We start from the raw sequence: 17,749 nt of genomic DNA, 5'->3' as shown, positions 1-17,749 counted from the left end.
AAAATTAAATTAAATTTTCCTTTTTTTCTCTGTAAAATTTTATGCAATCAAGTGTGCAGAAAAGTTTTCAAAATGCATTTTAAAAAGCTTTTCTGCCTTTCTCTGTTTACAAATTCTTTACTAAAGCAATTTCAGTGTTTTTTATGACTTCACTGAATAGAAGAGAAACCCCTAAAGAACAGCATAACGACTAAAAGGGCATACTTTCTAAATGCTACATATATTTCTAATTTAAATTTTAAAATATTTTTTCTTTAAAATATGGTTAATTATTGTATATTTTTAATAATCAAAAAAGCTTCGTATTGCAGTTTTTAAATCCCAAATTTTATTTACATTAAGCTTGGTAACTCAGTGTCAATGAATTCAATTCTTGAAACCAACAGACATGCACACTGAGTCTTTCATAATTTAAAAAAAAAATCTTTTTAGAAAATATTTTTCTTTTGTAGTCTTTTCCTGCTCTGTTTCAAAATTTTGCCTAAGATCATGAACACTCAGATTAGCAGGATTTTAAGAATTTACAAATTAATAAGTTGCATCTTTTGGTATATAGTTGAAGCTTTCTTCTACTTCCCATTTAGAATATATACTCCATCACTTGAAAAACCTATTTTTGAATCTGCAATCAAGAGAAAGTACTTACCTATCTTTGGGTACTCCTTGTGTAACAGCCTTAATTTCTGTGGACTGATAGTTGGTAACATGTTGAGCAGCCAGAGCATCGTGCATCTCGGACACTTTCTCTTCTGAATCGGACTGCATGTCTGTGAATTGCAGTTGGCCCTTCAATCCTGCAAGAGAGATAAGCAAAAACGTGAGGCAGATGTCATTGGAGAGGATGGGGCTTATCAAAGTTGCAGGTGTCAAATATCGTTCTCAGATATCTCGTAAAACGGCAAGGCAAACCTGGCGCAGGTGAGATATCCATTCGATGATGGAATTCGCGAAGAGATAACGGAGATTGATGAGATTGCAAATGATTGAGTTCGGTTGAGGACAAATAAATACAGTTGATTTGTTTAAAATGACGTTATATATCGAAATGAAGATAAAAAAGGACTGAATCAAGAAAGGTCAGGCTATATTTTATTTTTTCAGTAGATGCATTTAATGATTAAACATTGTGCGACTTGATTATTAATTTTGATTTTCAACGTCAAATTTTATTTAGAATTTAATATTTAAATTGAAATTTTTAACTGTTTTCTGGTAGATATAATCTTTATTTTTTACACAAAATAAAAATTCATTGCATAATTCCAATATTTGATCCATTTAAGTGACATTAAAAAATTTAATAAACTGATATACATTATTTGAATAAGAATATCATCATCCTTTATATTTTAAGACGTATATTTAAGTATATTTCATACATACATCGCTCGAATTTTTTCTTTACATTTATGTCTTTCTATCTGATATCCCCAAATTTTTTTCAAATAAAGTAGTTGAATCACGAATTCCCAAATCCTTCAATTTAATTTTATTTCTTTTCTTTATTAAATATGATTTTTCTAAACTCCAGAGATCTAAATGTTGCAACTTTTTTTTTGTCGAATACTCTGTTCAACGAATAAATCCTATTAAACATTTTGCTTAGCATTAATGCAATAGAAATCAAAATCATCTTCCCGTCTAAGGTCTTTAAAATGTATTTCTCTATGAATTAAAAATATGGTACAATTCAGAACCTTATGGGTAGGAAATATTTCAGTTCTCTCAGAGAGTGTTTATTGTTTGTTGCTGCTTATTTTCTGTTACTATTCTCTATCTGGAAAATAAGTGAAGGTATTAAATTTGCTTTATAACAATCTCTATTAAAAACAGATACGATTTTATTTTAAATGGAGAAGTTATAGAAGTTCACTCACGTACGTAGATAAGTAAATCGATGCTGGAAGAATGTCTTCTTAAACCGTTCAGAGATATTCAAAGAGCACTTTCTGTAGCAACAGAAACAACGTGACAAACGGATTATAGATAATTTATCTGTTTTTGTTGGCTAAGAGTTGAAGAAGTTAATTTTCGAAGTTTATTGTTAAGGATTACATTCTGAATCTATTATGTTTACGCTCTTAAAAAATTTGATATTTCTTTCTTTCTTTCTTTACATTTCCTTTTCAATCCTTCAAGTTAATTTTTAATTGTATTTGTTTTAAAATACGTTATGAATATTAATACATAGATAAGTTAAACTTTTGTATTTATAAAGTAATCAACCAATTTTTTCAAAGAAAATGAATAAAAATTAATCTAAGATATTATTGCACTTCGATTATTACATCTTAATATAATGGTTACTACTTTGGTATCCATATTTTGATTGTTACCTTAGTATTATTCCCTCAAACCCTTAATGTATATGAGTAATCATTTTATTTGTTGAAAAGAAGATGAATAAAATTTTTTCTATGATTTCTGCGATTTTTCTCGGCTTATTAGACCAGTTAAGTATTAATCTTCCGTGATAAAATGATGAATAATTTACTTTCCAAGGCAGTGTAATCAAGCGTATGCTATAATTCTCTTATATCTAGAGCGCAAATTTAGACATATATATATATATATATATATATATATATATATATATATATATATATATATATATATATATATATAGCAGTAGCGTGGCCGAAGAGAGTGAAGACACTTGGAATTATTAAGTTCCCTTTTATTACATCCCGGGAGGCATAATTTATGTACAACCAGCAGCGACGAGGCACAAAGAACGACACAAGAGCGAAAAGAGGAAAAGCTAATAAAAAATGTATCCCCATGATTATATACTGTGAGATTTTGATAGGGATTTCTTTACAAGTATCGATTTAGGTGATGGAATTATAGGGATTTTTTAAAAGAATGTTTTAGATCGGCAAATTTTTATCCCTTCACTCTAAGAGTGGGAAATTGTCAATGTCAGCAATTTTACAGAGCTTCTATTGCATTAATTAAATAAAAAAAAAGGTGGAATTGGATCAGGAAATAAGAGAATATTTTGGAATGAAGTTAATATGGGCTGAATAAATTAGGACATTTATTAAGTTTAAATTAGATTTTAATATATATATATACAAAATATAAAACTATTCATTATGAGCTGAAGAATAAAAGTCTTACAAAATTTTAGGAAAGTTAATTTTAATTAATTAGGAAAATTTAAAAACGAAAAATACATTGCAACATCATTTATGAGTTGAGAAAAAAATTAGATATACTTTTACATAATTTAAGGACATATCAGAAATAATATTTAATACTTTTAGAAGCTTCTTACCTAATGCGTAGCTTTTAAAAGGAAATGAGAAAGCAATAATCATTATTAATATAAATATCAGAACTGGTTACTGATAAAATGCAATAAAAAACTCAAATAATATTGTTAATTAATTTGGAAATAATCAGAGACGCCACAATCTCTCTGACTTTCAAATGCATTATAGTATGAGTGTAATGAAATGAGCTATAAAAATTAAATGAACTTACACCTTTTTATAGTACTTGGAAAGGTTTCAAATTAAAACCTTTCTTATTACTCGCGTTTAAAATATACGTTGATTAATAACTGATCCGTGTCGATTGGCCTGTTTTTTATGAAATGAACGGCGACAAATCAGCACTAATTCAGAATATACTTCCAATAACACTTTTATCAAAGATATCAATCATGTCATTCACTATAATGAGTCTTAAACAATAAGATTTTTTTTTTATCTTTTTGCTATTTTTATGAATCTGATAATTACAATGCGTAAATCATATCTAATCAAACCCGAAAAAATTACTTACAGTCATCAACAATGTGTGAATTATGATACAGCGGTTCTACACTAGTTGGCTGGCCAAAGCCTTATACTGATTAATATGTGCCTCAAGGTATCGATTCTGTTCTATCAAGGATTTCTTACAACATACCACTAATGAAGAAAGATTTGGGAGCATAAACCTTTCCGCAGTCGATATCAGATTGCATACGAGTGTCAGTTGTCCCAGAAAAACCCCTTAAGGCAGCCCTCGCAACTTATTAAGCGATTGTTTGGATTCTTGTTCCCAATCTGTGAAATAAGAGAAGCGTCTCTCTAAATATTTATGATATTTCTCGACTGACAGGAAAGAAAAAGGAAGTTGTTAACGAAGAATATAGTTTGGGTGAAACATTCTATGAAACCTTTATTTTTATAACAGCATTGTTTTCTTACACAGTTATATTTGTTGATATAAATTTAATCAAATTTGTGTTTCTTTTTATTTTTGTGTTACAAAACTATTTTGGAATTATAATTTGCAGATTTCCATATATTTAACAGCTCTCTCTTTTTCTCTATTTTAATCGAAAAGTTTTATTTGAAAGGTAACTCCTAATATTTATAAATCGATATAACATTAATTCATTGAAACTAAAGAGCGGTAAAAAAAGGATGAATAAAATTTTTCGTTTGTATAATTACACTATTTATTTCCGTAAATAAAACATGTATTCTACAAAAAAAAATATGGAAAATTTTTTGCATGAGAAACTGATAGAAATTTATTGTTGATCTTTTATTCATAGGATCATTATTGTAACTATGAGAGGGAAAAAATTCAAATTCTGATTTTCGTTAATTGTTGATAAATATTTTTCTGTAAACTGAAAACGTTATTATATATTGATGAAAAAACCATTTTAATTTCTCAAAATTTTAAGTTTCAGTGAAGAAAATAAAACTAAAAAAAATCATGATATTCCAAAATAAAACAACCCGAAAACTCTATGGGAGTACATTGATGTACATACCATTTACTAAGTGGATTTAATTAAAAAATTCCATTTAAATTTAATATTAATCATTTTCAAAATACTCATTTCCATTTAATTTTGATTGTAACTTTAGTAAGATGTCACCATTATTTATCTCAAATCCCTCATCATCGTCATATATGAATTTGGTTTCACCTCTTGAAGAAATGTGACTCTATGTAGGAATTTCAATACCGATAAACAGGTTTACGAGTAAATCTCGATCCTAAAATTGTTGCCATTAATTCTACATTAATTTCACAGATAATTCGATTAATTATACAGGGCAAGAAATTTCGATTAACAGAAAAAGATTTATCCGTGATTAAAAATGCCATATTGTCATATTTGTGTTTAGGAACCAAATTGCTAATTATGATTTTTAAATACAAATATGACAATAAAAATTTGATATTGGTTACCATTCCTGGATATTAACTATTTAATGCCTTTATTGCAAAATTATATGTTAACAAGTACATATACCTATTCGCTGTCAGTTATGTATTGTTTTAATTGTCTCTTATGGATTTTCTCATAACCGTCACTGAATATTACCGAACAGTAGCAGGCTTGGCTCCAAGAGTGTGCAGCCTGTGCTGTGAGATAAAATACCATTGAGAAATGAGAAACAAATGCATTATGCTGTTTTATTGATTGATACCTCTGTGCTGGTATCCGAATAAAGGGGTGCATGAGAATAAAAATTTAGCACTGATTTTTCGCATTTAAATAAAAAGTTATTAATCTGAAAAAAAGTTTAATTTAAAAGTTGTTGCTATTAAAAATACCTGTACAATGAAATATAAAACATAATAATAAATTAAAGTACATTTTTAAAAAGTGCTAATTTAAAAAAAAAAATATTTTCCTCTTTTTTTTTTCTTTTTTTTTTTAATTTGAACGACATTTTTGGAAATCCTTTTAAGTATGTGGTGTAAAGAAGAAAATAACCAATGAATATTGTAGGTAATATTTGCATTAAATTTTGAAATAATCCACTTTATTGAAAGAAATAGGAAAATCGAAAAATGCCTATAAGTTCTTTTTTATCAGTCAGAATTCGGAAAGAAAAATAGTCTGAAATTGCTGCTCTACGAATTCTAATAGCATCATAATGGCCAATTTTAAAAAAAGCGGCAAAAATTAAATTAAAAAAAAAGTCTCACTTTGTTGTGACTCATTCTCAAAAAACATAATAAAGTAAAATTCGAGAGTACAATGGTTTTTGGAAATGAATTCAAACTTGATAATTGAGGTAAAGTGTTAAATTCAGATTTAGTTTTCTGCACTTTCTTTGAAAATCGAACATTATAATACATACTGAAATTATAAAGCAGCCTTTTTAGAATAAGAACTTTTTTTCGGTCTTCAAATTCTGACCGAGAAGAAAATACTTCGTGATATTTTTAATATCTACAATCTTTTTCAAAATTTAAACATTTTCTTTGACATTAATAGTTTTTTTTTAAACTCGAAAAATCTGTGTTAAACTTTCATTTTCTTATCAAGTAATATAGCCAAGTGCAAACTTATAGATCTCTTTCAGAGAGCTATCTCAACAAAATAAACCAATAGAATTGCTATTATGCATTTTTTCCCAGGAAAACACAATTCGACTAGACTATTTCCCTAATTCCTTCATATCTTGATAAAAACTCTCGCCGTTCTCAACACTGACATTGCCACAAGTTTCAGGAAGGAACTCTAAATGATTCCGCACGAAATACTATTTTAGAGACATAGTGCAATCAGATTTCTTATAGTCCTTTAATTCCATATTCATTGGAAAAAATTCGTTGACGTACAGTAAAAAGCATTTTAAGCTTTTTTTCTCCTTCCAGTTGCAGCACAGTATCAAAACTTGTATTCATAAAGAGCTTGAGATTCTGCATACCTATAAAAATTCCCTCTTGTTATTTTGCTTCGTTGATTGCAAAGAATCTGTCATTTGAGTATTTGAAAGTAAATTCATTCTTGCCCACAATTACACAATTTTGCATCAAACTAAGTTTTATCCCTAAGATAAAGAATGGCGATTCCGAAAATTCGGTATGAACCAAAACCTTCACCATCTGCATCACATTGTGCATGAGTAATGAAACTTAACTTATTGAACAAAGCAAAAACAGAAATGGAACACAAAAATCAACTTCTGAAACAAAAAGAAATTAATAAAATCGGAAAAAATTGAAGCATTTTTAATTGGGAAAAACATGAAGGATAAATAATTCAAATGGTTTTCGATGCTCTAAAAATCCTTAGACCAACTAATATTGAATCTGAGTGAGTTTTTTTATATGCCGTGATTATTTTGTACAGAAGTTAGATTACAATTAGAAGACCAGAATATTAGTCAGCTGTGTCTTTTACATGCTTATTTTTTAAAACATGGTTGATAAAATAGTTGGCAAAATCAGTGCTATCGATTATAATTGTTTACATTGAGAAAAAATATACATATATTATTTATATATCATAAAAATTGTTTTCTTCTTTATTTCTTCTTTAAATTATTTATATTAAAATGCGATTTATATTCATCTACTTTTTCCATAGCATACCAGAAACAAATAAAATGGCTTATTACTATGAATATATCAAAGAATGAAAGAATTTAGATAATTAAATGGTACACAGGTTTTATTTGACACTTATGTCGAATACCAATAATTAAAAAATCGCTATCTAAAACCAATAGTAAATTGCATTCATTAACCGTAATTCAACCCTCGTATTCTTAAGTGCATCGAATGACCTATATATCTGACTGTATCAATGACATCTTGCTTTTACATATACAAAATGGCCTGTCTGTTGTAATGTTATTGACTTTAAAAATAATTTATTACTGTGCCTATTATCAGTTACCCACATTTTTGACAAATATCAGCAATAAGCCTTAAAAATAAACTCGTAATAGCTCTTTTTTTAACTCTACATCCGTAAAAACTACACTGGCCTCTTACCTTCAGAATGGGTCTTGTCGATCTCATGTAGCCTATTGAAGTTGACTAATTCACATCCATTGGAATCCTCCATTTTCTTTTTCAATTTGCCGCCTACTTCCTCATTTGATTGCCTATAAATAATAACGTCGCTTGGTACAGTCTACTCCCCTATTCTTAATTGACTGAAGTTTCTGCCCAATCCATTCTTCATTTATCAGTGTTTATCAAAATCAATGAATAATGAAGATCAAATGATATCATTTTTGGTTTTTAGTCTTCACATTTTTAAAATGATAAGATTAATCAAAGTTAACGGGTGGAAATATTTCAAGGCAAAGTTTTATTCAAGCAAGAAGAATTTAAAAGATCAATTCATTTCAGGTAACTTTATGGAAACATAGTCGCATCTGCATTCAAAATTTGTCAAATATTAAAAATTAAATTTTTGCCAATTTCCACAGCAATTTTATGAGCATGCGAATAAAGGTGCAACATTCAACATCAACTATATTTAAATGTTGTTTAATTTTGTTTACCTAAAATATAAAACTACACAAATGTGTTTTAATTTTATGTAGTCTGTACCATTTTCGATATCATTTATTTAATTATGATTGTAAGATCGGGAAAATAATCAACGAATTTCATATACTGCAATTCCAACAACTGGCATCCTTTAACATTTGCAAGTCAATTATCCAAAAAAATTTCCTTTCCAGCAGTTGTTTTATAATCGATTAAAAAAAGCAGTAATCTTCCAATTGAGGCACTAAATTATGAAATCGTTTTAAAATAGCTGAAAGGGATGATAATATAACAATCCAAAATATTTTCAAAGACTTCATTATTCAAAACTTTCAAATTTGTATCACTCAGTAATATTCATTAAATAACAAAAACAAAAATTATTTTTTACACAAGGACGAGTTTGGTAAAAAAAAAAAAAAGTTAGACAACAACACATTATTTTCCTGATGAGAAAAATTTCTCCCATATATATATATATATATATATATATATATATATATATATATATATATTCTTTTTTCTGTTTTCATATTTCTTTTTAATGCATTTGTGTTTGTTATTATATCTATCTATCTATTTATATTTATTTTTAAGATAATTATTAGTTTTATTCTCAAAAATTAATTAGTCATAAGCAAAGCAATAACCATTTTAAAATAGTTATAAGATCGAAGTTGTAAATTAAATAATCTTAATTATGAAAAGAAAATCCAAACTATAAAATATCAAAGAGCATGTTTAATACTATGTAAAACTGCAACTGAAACTTGAAATTACGCACACTTTTTGTGGTTATTTTAAAGTTTTGCAATTCTTTTCACTCTTAATATCTCCTAACTTATCACTTAAATAAAAAAATTCGTATATAATACAATGTGTTGTCTAATCTTTTTTTTTTCCATCAAACAAGTCCAGTAGCCTTCGGATGGGTCAGAGTAGCCACTTGTAGTTACCAAACCTCCATCGTGTAAAGGATGGCAAAAATTATTTAATTATGAACATTATTGAGCGATTTTGAAATTATATTACTTAGAATTATCACATTTTGATATCTAAATCTTTCTACTAATGAAAAAGCAAGAATATAAAAGATCATATAAGAAGATATAACATTCATCTAGAGCAAGAATATATAAGAGTTCAAAATTCCAAGGTTTATTTCCAATATTTTAGAAAACGGAATTAAATTTCTACTGCTATGTTTAAAATAAACTGTTCAGCGTTATTCTTAAAATTGTTGAATAGGGCATGTTCGTGGGAGCCACCCGTTCATAGTTATTTTATACGAAGATTAGAAATTATTAAAAGACTAAAAGATCTAATCAAATTTATTTTCTGTTCTCCCAGGCCTATAAAAAAAGCTTTAGACACAGAAGAAATAATGATATATTCAACACTTGTAATAAAACGAGATTCGAATCGCCAGATTGAAACATCATAGAATAAAAATGTTTAAGATTTTATTCATCTACCATTGTTTTTAAAATTTACTCTTAATTATATGCGAGAGATACTGAGTACGCAAATATATGTATTCAATATCGCTACAACGGGCGTAAGTATAAAATATTGGAATGATAAAAAGGGTTGTTGTAAAATATATTTAAAAATATATTTACAAATATTTTTCAATATATAAAAATTAAAAAGAAAAAATTTTACTGAAATAAAATTGGTATCAATAAAAATCTAACTTTTTAAATTTCGGAATAGTGTAATATTGCTTTTAGATAATAATATTATTCAACTTTTTTCATTTAAAATCCAATTAAAGTTTTGAAAACGCTTTAAGTAAGTATTTAATTATCCAAGAAGTAACTACTTGCCAAATTTGATAGCTCTAAGTCCAAAGATTTAGAGTATTTTAAATGAATTTTTTTTATCATCGTGCATGTCATAGTTTACTGATAATATACCACCTAATAAATATTATCACATTTTCAACATGTAAAATTATATGCTATATTTTTAGTCTTTTGAATAATTCCTTCAGCGAATAATGCTAAACATTCATTTTTAAGTTCCTTTCAAGAGTTTTTATTTACTTCCTGTCGATATAATATGTAATCTTTTCTGATGGAAAGGATAATTGATAAATTAATATCCTAATTCCTTAGTTTGAATAATCCGAATAATCTCATTAATAGTAGCAATAAATTCTATTGCCAAGCATAATTTCTCAAAGCTTAAAACACTAAAATACTGTTTAAAATCCATAATGGCATAAAAAGTTGTTTAACTTAATATTGCTTTCCGTAAAGAATATAGAATATGAATATTTAAATTGAAATTGGATAGTAAAATTGTTGAAAGAAAATAACGGAAAGAAATTAAAACTATATTAATTCTCTTTTCCTTTTTTTACTAATATTAATATGTTATTAATCATGTTTTATTATTTAAATAGGGATAAATAGTTCATGCATTAAAATTATACGTTTTCCTGATTTAATTATTTACAAGATCATTTTTTGAGGTCCTTACTGTTCATTTGTATTCGGAACCAACCTCAGATAAATCAGAGAGAATCTGGAATATCAAATTACTAGCAAATTGAGATATTTTGGCCACAAAATTAAATGGCAGTAATATGCTCTTTTCAAGGTGATGAAATTTCACTTTGCAAATCTCTAATGTTTTAATGTAGTTAAAAATACTTAATTAATTAATATGATATTTGTATATCATAGAGAATCCCGACTTATTCACACCGGATATGAGTATAAGTATGATATAAAAAAATTCTTTGTTATCGATGTTTACACGTTGAAACAAGATGAAAATAAACAGAACAAGTTTTTATAAGATGAATTTGTTTTATCAGTTGTTTAACAAAATTTTCCTACAGGAAAGTTCGAAATAGGTCACAGATGTTGGATAATTAGGTGCGTGTTGTTCATCAAATTTAATGAGTAATATTTAAAAAAAATCATTACTGATTTTTTTTACTGGTATGATAAATTTAGTCGTGTCATTTAAAACTCATGAGTCGCACATGAAAGTAAAACAATTCTTCTATTTTTAAAATTGAAATATCATAAAAATGTTTTCTAACTTATCATAATAATTGCTTTGTAGAAAATACAAAAAAATTAAGTATTAACTTTATAAATACTTAAAAATCCAAGAAAAGTCTGGAAATAATTCTTAAAAATGCGAAAATTTTTTTAACCTTTCTTATAGCATTAATTTTTTCCAGCTTTCAAACAACTTTTTTAAAAAAAATATATAATGTCTAAAAATGAGTTAAAATTCGCCAAAAATCTGTGAAAGATTCGAGAAAAGTTTGTGTAAACACTGTATCTTGCATAGATATTTTTAGTATAAGTTTTATTAAAACATGTTAACTAAAATCTTACGTATGTATTATATAACTAAATGCAGAAAATGAATTCTTAAATTAAAAAACATTCTTTATAGTATTATGCATACTGTGACTATTGTCTGAATATTGTTATAATGAAGATCTTTGTTTATTTTCCTTTATCATATAAAAAAAATGTTTAATTTTCTTTAACTATTCATCTTTATTAAATAGACTGTTTTTTAATTAACAATAGAAATAACTATTAATTGTCAGACATTTTAGCAAAAAATTAAAAATAATTGACTTTTTAAAGTACAATTGTAAAATAATCAAAACTTATGTTACTATTATATCTCAATTCTTTGCAAAGACTGCAGAAGATTTGACAATATTGACTTGCAAAAGATTTTTTATGAAACAATTATAAAGGAAATAACTATTTTATTTCCCCCAGAAAATTCTAAAAAACAAATGTAACCAAAAACAAAAAAAATTACAAAATATCATCTTCAAATATTTCTAAAAGATAATAAAATAATTTTAATTATTAATAAATAACAGAGAATTTTTCATTAAGATTTTCCTATACCTGATATGTTTCTTCAAAAATAAACCAGAGTCATCAAAATATAGCTTTAGAACAAAGTATTTAAAACGTATTCTAATAATTTCTTTCATTTATCATAAATTTCCTTAATCTCAAATTAGAGAATATGCAGATCATTTAAACAACTATAAAACGATCTCAGTTTAAGTACTTCAACTTTTGAATTTCAGTTCTATGCAGAGTCACAAATGATTTTTTAAGTACTAAAATTACAAGTTCATTTTTATATAAATGAAGATTTTTTTTAATGCAATTGATTCATATGCTAACACATCTTGAAAAGTGCAAGCAAATGAAAAAAAATAATAATAATTCGTGTCTATTAACAATTTAGAATTGTGGTCGTCATTCTACTGGTCATATCTTCACTAAATGCCTCCTTGTTGTGGCGCGGAACTTTAAATAAGAGGTATTGGTCAGATGGTGCTCTCGCCCTCTGACAATAGTTCAAAATAATAAAGTCCGCAAAATATTTTTCATACAACTTCAAAATGGAATCAAATTTTAGAATTTTAAAAGCTATATTAATAATTCCAATTTTATATCGAGGGATTTACCAATTTTTATGGTTTCTCTAGTCCCAGACATAAAAGTTCTTATGAAATACCAGGCATCAGAGGAAAAATGCTATAACAAAAAATGTTTTTAAAACTTTTAACAGCAGTACCACTAAAAGTATAAATGCAGTAGGTTAAACGCTTTTACTTTATTTTGTACAATTTATATTTCTAAGAATGAAATTTTAATGAATAAATTTACTGAATGAGCTAAAATTTTGAAATTTTGTACAAATGGTCGATAATAAGGTGTATTTTAACACTTTTTGAGCTTTTAATCCAATTAATGTATTAATTTAGTTAAAAATCTATTTCACGGAGATTGTGCCATCTAGAAATTAGTTTAAGTAATTTTAAATTTTTAAAGATTATTTCATAATACTCGTAGTGCTGTTTTATAAATAATACATTAAAGACTAAAAAATATATAATAAAACGGCATTGTTTTATTAATGTTATAAAAAATATATATTATTTTTCATCGGTAACTAGGCAATAATGCAAAATAATTTAAGATACAATACTTTCACAGGAAATAAATTCTCGGAAGTTCTTTGAAAGTTAAAATACATTATAAATGTAATTAGAATTTATATTTAACTAAAGTTCTATTAGAATCTTGCGTTTTTATATGCCTTATTTTTATATAAAATTAATTAAAATAAAAAATTTCAGAAAAAATATATAATTAAATTTTTTTCTCTCCTTAGAACAGGAATATTAGTAATGTAAACCAAAATATTTGGCACATATATACCTTGGAGAATGGGAATGTGCATCTCAGAGCGATTTTTATGAAATTTTATTAGAACGCTAATTAATTAAAAATAACGTTCAAAAATATTATCACACAAGAATTAATTTAACGCTGTTCCAAAATTAAAAAAAAATTCTCTTTTTAATGATACTAGTTTAATAATCACTCAAATTTTTCCTGAATGTTGGCAATTTTAAAAATAATTTCTACCTAATTTCCAAAAGCAGATAAAAATTAGTACCCTGGAATTCAAGTCGTTTTCATTCTTTCATCAATTGTCTAAACGTACGATGTGCTGCCATTTTTGGTTTTGTTTAATATCTAGATGTGATTTATTTCGAGATGGAATAAAAATTTGAAATTAGAATATCGTGAAATTTAGAATATAGATGAACCACGCATTTATGTTTTTAATAGTGCTATGATGTCATGAGAATGATCTCCATTAAAAAGGTTCATGCACACAATAAGCAAAGCATATGTAAGACAATTAAAATAGCACGGCTTTAATGTCTGATAATTTCAAGGGATCATGATCATGAATTTATGTATATATAAGAAAAAATTTAATGTAATCAGTATTCTCGGCGAACCAGCTGACCGCCAAAGGCAACTTTTAAGAAATAAAGTATGACGACTAAAAAATAATAAATATTCAAAACCTTTTTAAAAAATAATTTTATCATTGCTGTAAAAAGAAAAAAAAATATTTGTCTTAAATTTGTCAACAAAAAAAATGTGGAGCTGTGAGATGCAGGAAGCAATCAGAAAGGGTTACAAAGTCACTATAAACATAATACAAAACAAAAAACTTAAGCATTTTATTATATAAAAATTAAATGCCTTATAAATAAGGTTATGATTCCAATTTACTTATTAACTTATTTAAGCCTATAGTGTCTGGCAGAAATATTAACACAAATTTATTATTCATCTTTCCAATTAGCATATTCCTTCCTTTTCCCATTATTTCAGCAGAAAAAATTTCAAAAATTTCTAATGAGTCTCAAGTGTACTTTAACTGCATTGATAAATGACTGAAAATAAAATTGGAGATATATTTTTCTTGATTTCCATCAGATATTTAAATCAATCCTTCATCGTAGAGTATCGTGCAATTATTGAAAAATGATCATTATGACAGTATGAATTTGATATTAAAATTACAACAGTCCAAATGTTGCAACCTAATGTTTTTAATATTATTTGAAATTGGCAAAGCGTACGAAAAATATCTTTACTCGTTAAAAAATATTAAGAATAAATTAACCAAGATATACCCTTTCCTTTATTCCTGTATTAAGCTTTTTTAATAAAGAGAGCATTGAATAGCATCAAATTATTGCTATTCTCGTTCTCATTTCTGTACGATTTTCCCTCGGGAAATGATTTATGCTAATCAGTTTAAATCTGCAAAACCTGGTACGGCATCAATTTCAGAAAACTGAATGCTAAATAAAAAATTGTCGACAGATTTTAGCGATATATCTATTATGTAATACTGCATAGAATTTTTCTCGTTAGAAATCCTTTACTGACTCCTTGAGTTGCAAACAATGCACATTTTGTCAACGCACGCATCGAAATATTCTAGCCATTATCGAAAAACTTTTATTATTCCTTACTGAATACATAAACTGCTTGATATGTTATACTTTTCGTGCATCTTACGTATGTCTTTTAGCTGTAACAGAGGCTTGATGCGATCTGCCTACTTGCACTGCTCACTTCCCGCTGTTTTTGTTTCTGGTTAGAGCAGCCCTCTCAGTCATGATTAATGGTCAAAAAAGGAAAGTGTTCATTCAAGGTCAAAAAAGGAAAGTGTTTTTTGCTAACAAGTTATTTCATAGAACATTCCCTTAATGATAATCAAAGACCTGTTTTTTTTTTTTTTATGCCACCGGCGTCCTGGCATAGGGGTAGCACATTTTCCCCGTGACCTGAGCGTCCCGGGTTCGAGTCCCGGTTTGGGCATGGTTGTTCTTCCTGTTCTGTCTGTGAGATGTGTGAATGTGCCCTCCTGTAAAAAGGAGTTGTGCAAGCGAATGAGTGATGCGTTGGCTCTACGATAAAAACAAGAGGCGCTCCCCCTTAGGCTTAAATCGGCTGTCTTTGAACAGCGGGGTTGCCCGTGGCAAGTGCCATGCGAAACAACAACCTGTTTTATATGCAATGAGATAATCCAAAATGTGGAAAGACTCTCTGCCATTTTTTTTTTTTTCTAAAATAAACCACGAAACATTCGAATTTAATCCAAAAAATAAAATGGCAGTGATATATCATCAATCAGAATTTTAGTACTAATATCGTTCACTGAAGCTCCTCATTGAACAGAAACCTAAAGTGATTTGTAAGTAAAAATTTCTGATAACAGAAAACAATAAAGCGGAGCTTAATGATTATTTTTTTAATGAAATCATTACAAATATAGACAGGATGGATTGAAGAATTTTAAACATTTATTCGGAATTTTGATCAGATATTTTACAAATATATATAATAAATGTATAATAAAAAAACTTGTATTTTAAAAACCTAAAATACTAATTAATATATACCAGGCACATAATTTGATTGAAAAACTCATAGTTAAAAATTATAAGTATATTATAATAAATAAAACACAAATTGCAATGGTATGTTTTATTAAACTTTTCTTTTTGGCTAGAAGGCAAAAGCAAACAGGATTTCGATGCAGAGATCGATATTTGAATATCAGTTCTATCAAAGATCTTATGTTATCACCGGATTTGTGTATCACCGGATTCTGCTTGTGATTATCATCATTCTAAAATGATATTAAATGGTGGAAAATGAGGATTTAGCATAATTACTCTTCTGATCATTTGACCATGACTTAGAAAAGACATTATCAAACAAATCAATGGGTATCATCAAATTATATCTTTTATCCAAGCTCTAATCAATTGAATAGAAACATAAATGAACAAAATAATAATTTTCAGCATCTCTATTCCTGCTAATAATAAATATGAATATATTTATTATTATTATTATTAGTGTTAGACCTAGCCAACAAACTTGGAGGTATATACTTGGAGTAATTTTTTAGAAATTTTAATTTAGAATTAAGCGAAATTTTGGTGTTTATTTGCTTCAACTTTCAAAAATTTTACAGCACAGAAGTGATTTTTTTTTATCCATCTTAAAATTTAAAAAATTATCTTCTCAATTATACTAATATTTTGCTGCATAATTTTTCTTATTTTTAATAAACTTTTTAAAAATATTTTAAGCATATTTTATTACAATATATATTATTATTGTGATAAAACTCAAATCGTTTTCATTGCTTCTACTAATATTTCTCCATGTTTTTTTCTATTGCAGATGATGAAAATATGAAGTGATGGTTTACTTTTCCATGTGGAATTGGTTTCTATTTAAGATAGGCTTCCAATATACTTTTTGAAATTTGTTGCATTTACAATTAAAGTTTCACTTTATAAGTGTCCATTGATTTTTTTTTAAGATCCTATCCATTTTTAGTCACTCTTGCTATTTTTTGTGATATAACTGAATGTATAAAGACACAGATATAAAATTAGGAAAATGCATAGCACTGTGATAGGAACGATGTAAGGCTTCTAAAATAATATGGTTTAAATATCTATTAAGATATGAAGTTTAAAAATACGTTGCTGAGCCAAATATTAGATTTTTAATGTAATTTGTTATTGGAAAGGAGCAGTTTAATTACTCTCCATAAATTATTTATAAAATTATGCTGAAGTATCCATTAACACACTATATGTGACTTAAACATTTCTTAATATGAAAAAAGCAATCTGTATTTATAATTTAAAAGAGATTTCTTGAAAATAAACACTCAATAAAGTGAAAAAAATTAGTTTACGCATTCATTTTTTAATGATATAAAACTTATTTCTAAATTAAATTATGATAAAAAAATAGATCCTTTATTGTTCTTCATAAAAAAATGAGAGCAGCTAAAATTCATTTGGTAATCAAATATTGATAAAATAAACTTGAAAAGTTAAATTAATTTAAAGCATAGAATACCGATGAAAATATTTATATAAAAAAAAAAGAAATGCTGATCAGATAAGTATTTCAGTAAATGATTTTTCCGAAATGAATCTCAGCAATTTGTTTCGGAAATGAATCAACTTCCTTTCAATATATAACTTCCTCAAAACGCATGTTTAGATATTCGTCATCGTCATACTAGTTTTTAAAATAGTTGCATCACTTCATGCAATATTACAAAACTTGAG

At 26.8% G+C, this 17,749-nt stretch overlaps 1 protein-coding gene across 3 annotated transcripts in view; it reads right to left on the bottom strand.

Annotated features, from left to right (window-relative positions):
- LOC129974902 (equilibrative nucleoside transporter 1-like) overlaps positions 1–17,749 on the bottom strand; it is a 96,426-nt gene that overhangs the window by 62,480 nt on the left and 16,197 nt on the right. For 2 of the 3 annotated variants that reach the window (XM_056087686.1, XM_056087688.1), the window contains exon 2: positions 647–794. In XM_056087686.1, coding sequence (XP_055943661.1) covers positions 647–794 — 148 coding nt within the window. Of the gene's footprint in view, positions 1–646; positions 795–7,752; positions 7,889–17,749 lie in introns of those variants that run through there. The other variant, XM_056087687.1, reaches the window with a different exon arrangement.

This window comes from Argiope bruennichi, chromosome 7 (genome assembly GCF_947563725.1).
Source record: "Argiope bruennichi chromosome 7, qqArgBrue1.1, whole genome shotgun sequence".
NCBI classification, from domain to species: domain Eukaryota; kingdom Metazoa; phylum Arthropoda; class Arachnida; order Araneae; family Araneidae; genus Argiope; species Argiope bruennichi.
Note: the sequence above shows the minus strand (reverse complement) of the source record. Positions and strands in the feature narration are given on the sequence as shown.